Source organism: Oratosquilla oratoria, chromosome 25 (genome assembly GCF_046742065.1).
Source record: "Oratosquilla oratoria isolate Oo_2021 chromosome 25, ASM4674206v1, whole genome shotgun sequence".
In the NCBI taxonomy this organism is placed as follows: domain Eukaryota; kingdom Metazoa; phylum Arthropoda; class Malacostraca; order Stomatopoda; family Squillidae; genus Oratosquilla; species Oratosquilla oratoria.
In genome coordinates, this window is record NC_134801.1 from 21,053,343 (window position 1) to 21,060,842 (window position 7,500).

General features: G+C 44.3%; 2 protein-coding genes across 2 annotated transcripts in view; both read left to right on the forward strand.

The window, feature by feature from the left end:
* LOC143038848 (protein mab-21-like 2) overlaps positions 1-729 on the forward strand; it is a 1,508-nt gene extending 779 nt beyond the window's left edge. The window contains exon 1 of the mRNA XM_076208473.1: positions 1-729. This exon is cut by the window's left edge and continues 779 nt beyond it. Within this exon, the coding sequence (XP_076064588.1) occupies positions 1-603 (603 nt within the window). The 3' untranslated portion in view covers positions 604-729.
* A 65-nt stretch (positions 730-794) lies between these two features.
* On the forward strand, positions 795-3,922 carry LOC143038849 (protein mab-21-like). The gene has a single exon (XM_076208474.1). It carries the CDS (start codon positions 1,258-1,260, stop codon positions 2,353-2,355), a length of 1,098 nt encoding a protein of 365 aa, XP_076064589.1. The 5' UTR covers positions 795-1,257; the 3' UTR covers positions 2,356-3,922.
* Positions 3,923-7,500: the final 3,578 nt, after the last annotated feature.

A 7,500-nucleotide genomic window follows, 5' to 3' on the forward strand; every position in this document is an offset into this window, starting at 1 on the left:
CTCGACCTCGTCCTTGGGTTCAAGTGCTACGGCATCTGGCCCCGATCGGCAGCTCATTGGCCAGAGCTCTCCCTTCCGTGGCCTGGAGTCGAACTCGCCGCCGAGGTCAAGATGTCCGGGTTCACTCTCGTCTCGAGGGACTGTTCCCACTTGGCCCGCGAGAAGGACAAGGAGAAGCAGGAGGCAGCAATCACGGCGGAGGGGGACACCTGGGTTATGGTCTTCACCGAGGCCGAGGACCGCCTCCTGACGCAGGGGTGCCGGAAGAAGTGCCTGGCGATACTCAAGACCCTCCGGGACCGTCACTTGGACCTCCCGGGGAACCCCGTCAGTTCATACGTCCTCAAGACACTCGTCCTGTACGAGTGCGAGAAGCACCCGCACGAGTGGGAGTGGGACACGGTCAGCCTTGGGGACCGTCTCAACGGGATCCTCCTCCAGCTCATTTCCTGCCTCCTCTGCCGCCGTTGCCCCCATTACTTCCTCCCCCAGGTGGACCTCTTCCGCGGGGTCCCCCGGCAGAGCCTCACGCAGGGGGCCTCCCAGGCCTGGCGTTTGACCCGAGACCTCCTGACGAGGACGGAATACCTCCAACAATTCTAAGGATATTTTCTTTGTTCAATATGAAACCAAATAACCCAGCGGCCGCTGGGCGAAGGCGGCGGCGGTGGCGGCGGCGTGGCTGTGTACGGGGCCCGGGCGGCTGCGGCGGAGAGAGGGGAGGGGAGGGGAGGGGAGGGGAGGGGAGGGCGAGACGAGCGAGGGGCTCCCTCCTCCGTCCTCCTCCCACAAGTTGACGGTACCTGACGAGGGGGCCAGGATGTCGTGCCGTGGGGTCTGAGGCATGGCTAGAAGCATTTCTCTTTGACACCTCCTGGGCATGCACTTGTTTATCCTCTCCTTATCCTCAGGTCGTGAGGGGGGAAGAAACGCGTGGGCGGGGCGGTCCGGGGCGGAGCCCGGTTGCAAGCCCCGCCCACTCCTGCATCTCCTGCAGGCGCAACTCACGCATCACTAATTAGCCGTGGCCGGTTCGGGAAGCAACCGGATTGTCCTAAGTGCCACGATCCTCTACCATGGCACCTGCCCGGACGCGAACCTACTGAGTGCCCCTTCCTTGATCCCGGAACCTCAAGTCCACTTCAAGAGTCCTCATCTCGACGCCGCCCCCTCCAGAACACTCCGGACTTCAGCCCAGCTTCAGCCCGGATATCCCAGCTTCAGGAGAGAACCTGACTCCGGTTTCAATCCTCGAACATGCTCGTGCCGCAGGACATGATGGCGGCGCAATCGCGTATGATGTACCAATTGAACAAATACTACGGGGAGAGAGTGCAGACGCGGAAGACGGCGGTGGCCAAGACCCTACGGGAAGTGGTCAAGGTGGTCCAGGACGTCCTGAAGGAGGTGGAAGTCCAGGAGCCGAGGGTCATCTCCTCCCTGACGGAGATCAACGGCCGCTTCGAGGGATTCTTCGTCGTCTCCCCCACCGAGTTCGAGGTCATTCTTTTCCTCAACCAGATGGGCGAGTTCAACTTCGTGGACGACGGAAGCATCCCTGGGAGCGCCGTCCTCAAGCTGAGCGACGGGAGGAAGCGGTCCATGTCCCTCTGGGTGGAGTTCATCACCGCCTCCGGGTACCTCTCCGCCCGGAAGATGCGCTCCCGTCTCCAGACCCTCGTGGCCCAGGCCTGCGACAAGAGCGCCTTCCGGGAACAGGTCAAGATGATTCCGGAGACGACGGAGGTCCGGCTGCGTATCCGGGACAGGTACGTAATCCAGATCACCCCGGCCTTCAAGTGTTCTGGCGTGTGGCCCCGATCCGCGGCCCATTGGCCTTCGCCACACATCCCGTGGCCGAGTCCGAACCTGGTGGCCGAGGTCAAGACGGAGGGATTTGACCTCCTGAGTCGGGAGGGTCACAACCTCTCCTCGAAGCAGAGTGGCATGGAGGGCGACGCTTGGGTCCTTTGCTTCTCGGACGCAGAGAACCGCCTTCTCTACGGAGGGTGCCGGAAGCGGTGCCTCTCGATCCTGAAGGCGCTCCGGGATCGACACCTTGACCTTCCCGGGAACGCGGTGACCTCGTACCTTTTGAAGACACTCGTCCTGTATGAGTGCGAGAAGCACCCTCGGGAGGCCGAATGGGACGAAGCGAGCCTCGGGGACCGTCTGGTGGGGATCCTCCTCCAACTCATTACCTGCCTCCAGTGCCGAAGGTGCCCGCACTACTTCCTCCCAAGTATCAACCTCGTGAGAGCCACCTCGCCTCAGGCGCTCGAAGCGGCCTCCAAACAGGCCTGGCGCCTCACCAGGGAGCTCCTCACCAATTCAAAATCCTTAGAAAAACTCTGAAGTCGATAAACGGAACTTTTAATCCGGGTCTGTACGGGATCAAATGGTGTCCATTCGAGACGCTTAACTCTGGCGGTGCAAGTGGGATTGGTGTTAATTACCCCCCCTCCTCCCCTACACCCTTCAAGTGGTTAGCCGCTGTTTCTTCTCCTCTTCTCCTCCTCTTCAATTGCACAACCACACACGCGAAGACCCGAGGTGTCTAAGGACTGGCAGAGAGTGTGTACATATTGTAAATATTATCTGTGCCAAACTTCTAGTGCGATAAAGTCTGTAATGATGACTTCTAGTGGCTTCTAGTGCATAGCCGTGTTGTTCTCGTGCCCTATCACTTGTCAGTGTTACTATATATTGCAGCTGTGATAACTTTTTTCAGTTCTTTGATGTCTTTTAATGTTCGAAAAATGAGGTCGATGATGATGATAACGGTGATGAGAATATCGATGATTTACGTAGTCTATCTAAGACTTGAGCGTCGATGACTTTTTTTTATCTGTTGTTTTGTTGTGTGTGTAGCGAGTATATTAGTGTATAATCACGACGTTTAAAAAATGCGTCTACTCTTGCATTAAGTGTTTCGGGCGACTCCGAAAAAAATTGTACGATTTTTCTTTTTTTTATTAACAAAGGAAGAGATCTGCAAGATGAACTGTTAGTAGATTAGAACATTGCAACGTTGGTTTCCCAGAACATCGCCCAAACTTCCTCCCAATGTGTGTTTTGTGAGTAAAAGTGTACATATAATTACAATTTTTTTTAAAACTCCATGCATTATACTATGTGATATAATGTTTGTGAAACAGACGTATGATATTTCTCTTTAGCTACACCCAGTCTATATCCACACAGTGTAAATTGCCTTTCTTCACTTATTTAGCAATCTCGGAGTAATGAGATGCAGGAAAACACCGATCACACTCATATACCTCCCTGTGTGTATGTACAGTTGCTTCCAGTTCTAAGTACTACGCTTGTTGACGTTATCAAATGAGATGTGGGAGGCTTGTAGCTTTACGTTGTGGATTTGCAAAGCGCACAAGTTGTTTCCTTACTGTGTATCGCAAATAGACAACATAAGGAAAGACGCTTTCTCCATCTTCGCAAAATCAAACGTCACTGTATTACTTACAAGTGAAGCCAATAGTACGTAGTGTACATTTGTACACGTGCACATATGCACGCTACCACATATATATATATATATATATATATATATATATATATATATATATATATATACTCACTCACTATATACCAACATCAACAGTCCCTTTAGATTACACACCTAGATGTCCCAACTATATTACAATCGTTCGCTTTCTAGTAATGATACAACCTCAATAAATCTGCTTCTCACTCGAATACAGGCACCACAGTTCCTTGCTATTCATAACACCCATCTGTATACAGTTATTAAAAATGAATAAATAAAAAGGTCCGGTGCATTACAGGTAGCTGTTACAAACCACGAGATGCAGTATCTAAGTCAAAATAAAAATTATTTATTATTATTATTTGTACCATTGTAAATGTCGAATAATTTCTATAAAATACATTACGTTACGATAGGAAAGAGATTTTCATTTCACCAACAAAAGAAAATATGGAAATGATTACGGAGCATAAAAACATGATAACGCAAAATGGAAACAATATTATTATTTCTATGTGCATTTTCTGAGCGACATGACTAAGCCTAAGAATTTGCTGACTTTACACACTACATAACAGAAAATACGACCATATTTCCCTGAATAAAAATAAGTTGAAAAAATACTATGAGCATAACACGAAACCAAACTATAAAATCAATCCATTTTTCTCTGCGAAAAACAAACAAACAAACAAATGTGAACTATCCTCGTGAATCTGTACCATACAGTACTATGATGTGATACAATGTATCACACAATGTTACTCAATGCCACATTATGCCAGTCTATGCCACGATGTGTGTGTATGCACGCGTGTTTGTGTGTGTGTGTGCACGCGCGTGTTTATGTGTGTGTGTGTGTGTGTGTGCACGCGCTTGTTTGTGTGTTTGTGTGTGTGCGTGCACGCGCGAGTTTGTGTGTATTGTGTGAGATATAGGAAACTACTGCCAAACGCTTTGTTAATAGAACGTTTCTAAAAAGAAAACATTACACACACACACACACACACACACACACACATATATATATATATATATATATACAGTATATATATATATTATGCCATATAGTGCTATCCTGTGCCACAAGGCACACGACCATTTCGTGACAAGTCCAGGTCAAACCTGCAGGTCGATAATTAAGTCGACCCCACAGGCCATTCCCGTATCAATAACTAGCTAATAACGAGACTACTTCACTAAACAACAACATACCACTAAACCCAACTTAAACAATAAAATTACAAAAATATATATATAATCAATCCAATCATACCTCAAACGTTCAACCCATCAGCAAAGATCTATTCAGGATTTTATCTTAAACGGTAATCAGTTTAACACCGACACAGTCTGATAAGAATTGGCACAACAATTTCTGTGGAATTATTATCGCAAAACTATAATTCTTACCAACCATAAACGCTCGTCACAGGAACGAAATGTCAGTGCCGCTATCGCTGAGATATAACACAAACGATGGCGTCGAACTTTTGAATCTGACAGTATGAAAAGAGGGAATCATGGCGAATCTTAGCTAGTACACCTTCCTTCTATGTTAGTCGGAATTCCATAGACCTAAATAATTGGTCCTCCTGGTGGAGGTACATCTGAATAAGTGATACGTCTGGTTGTCAGCTGAATCATTTCGTAGAATAATACGGTCATTTTCCCCAAGTATTCTAATTGTGTACATGCATACATTTATGCATACATACATATATAAATAGATATTCAGGTATTCCAATTGTGTGCATTCGTCAATGCATACATACATACATATATATTCTTCAAGTATTCCAATTGTGTACATACATTTATGCATACATAAATACATATTCCTCAGATATTCTAATTGTATACACACATACATACAATACATACATATTATTGAGGTATTCCAATTGTGTACATGCATACATACATATATATATATATATATATATATATATATATATATATATATATATTATATTATATATATATTATATATATACACACACACATATATATGTGTGTGTGTGTGTGTGTGTGTGTGTGTGTGTGTGTGTGTGTGTGTGTGTGTGTGTGTGTGTGTGTGTGTATGTGTGTGTGTGTGTGTATACGCTTTTCAACAATGGTAGGCCCTCTGTTCACTCACGGCGCGATATTGTATATAAAGATAGAAAATCAGAGTAACATTTGGCGCTATCTGTGCAATATGCTCAGCTATCATGCAGAAGCATTCCATCTCTATCATATATAGAATCTTTTACTGCCTGTACCATGTTTAGTAATCGCAGGATTGCGAAAACAAAATATATATGGAACTTGATATTCTCGATAACGTAGAATAGAGAGTAAATATCACTGTCCATTATAGATGTATGTTTTCGTTCTCTAAACACTTTCACGTTTATACACATTGTATGTGCATGTATGTATGTATGTATATATATATATATATATATATATATATATATATATATATATATATATATGTACACACGTACACAATGGTTAGCGTGCACATGCATATCTACCTATTCGTAGTAACCTATTACTTATATCAATTAAACGAACTATGATCGCAGGGCCCCGCTGGTGTGCTTCCACCCGTCAAACTTTACTTTAAATTTATTCCATTTTCCTGAAAATAATATAAATTCCATCCACTTCCACGATTACATCAACTTGAACAGAAAAGTACTTTTCATCAAACCAATAAGGCACGTTGTCTTTGTCATTTTATTTTCATGTCCTATGGTGTCTTTACTGCCCCGTTCTTAGATGATTTATGTCTTCGTGTGTGTGCGTGCGTGCGTGTGTGTGTGTGTGTGTGTGTGTGTGTGTGTGTGTGTGTGTGTGTGTGTGTGTGTGTGTGTGTGTGTATGTGTGTGTGTGTATGTGTGTGCAAGCACGCTCGCGTTTGTGATCAATTTATCTACACTGATTCTAATGGGGACCTACTGTCAAATTTCTTGTGAAAAGAGCGTTTCTACAAAGAAAACATTGTGCGCGCGCGTGTGTGTGTGTGTATTTATATACATACACACACACACACACACACACACACACATATATATATATATATATATACATATATATATATATATATGCTGACGCTCTATTCAAACCTGGTTGACACCGATCGATCCCATTCAACGTGAGACGAGACATACTTTGTTCCAAAGATCTGAACACTATAAATTCCAAACTCAACAACATTCATATTTGTCTATTCTCCCGTCAGGCGATTTTAATCAGCTGACGTGTGAAACGCTCGAGACTCAAAGGCTTAAAAAACTATTTTCATTAATTTCATTAGTACATGAGTTGACTTGAACATTTCATTCTAACTACCGCTTGGTCGGAACCGTTCTCATCTTTAAAGACGTTATTTTGTTTTAGGTGTCATTTCTCTTTTGGTACCCTTCATTTCCTCTACGTTTATTTAATCTCCTTTGCTCATGCCACATTTCTCTTTAGACGTCCTTCATTGCCTCTAGATTTCATTTTCTTTTCTTCTTTAAGATGTTTTTCAATTCCCTTTAAACGTCCTAACATTTCGATTTCTTTTATTTTCTTCAACTAGACGTCCTCATTTCTCTTAAATCATCTTTCATTTTCGTATGTCTTCTATTTAATTTTTACTTAATTTTTCTCCGTTCTAATGCCCTTCATTTCTCTTTAAGGCGTCTTTCATTTCCTTCACGCGTCTTTCATTTCTCTTTAGGCGTCTTTCATTTCCTTCACGCGTCTTTCATTTCTCTTTAAGGCGTCTTTCATTTCCTTCACGCGTCTTCCATCTCTTTAGGTGCCTTCCATTTCTTTTTAGGCGCCTTTCATCTCCTTCACGCGTCTTTCATTTCTCTTTAGACGTCTTTCATTTCCTTCACGCGTCTTTCATTAAAAAAAATCTTTTCATACCCTTAGGACGTTAGTCGCTTGTTATTTGAATCCCTTCACCTCATTTCTCCTCATTTTCTTATGCAAGATGCCTGGTGCTGTCT

Bases quoted from the DNA above. Each gene is read 5' to 3' on its own strand.
- LOC143038849 (XM_076208474.1), top strand. From the start codon at position 1,258: ATGCTCGTGCCGCAGGACATGATGGCGGCGCAATCGCGTATGATGTAC.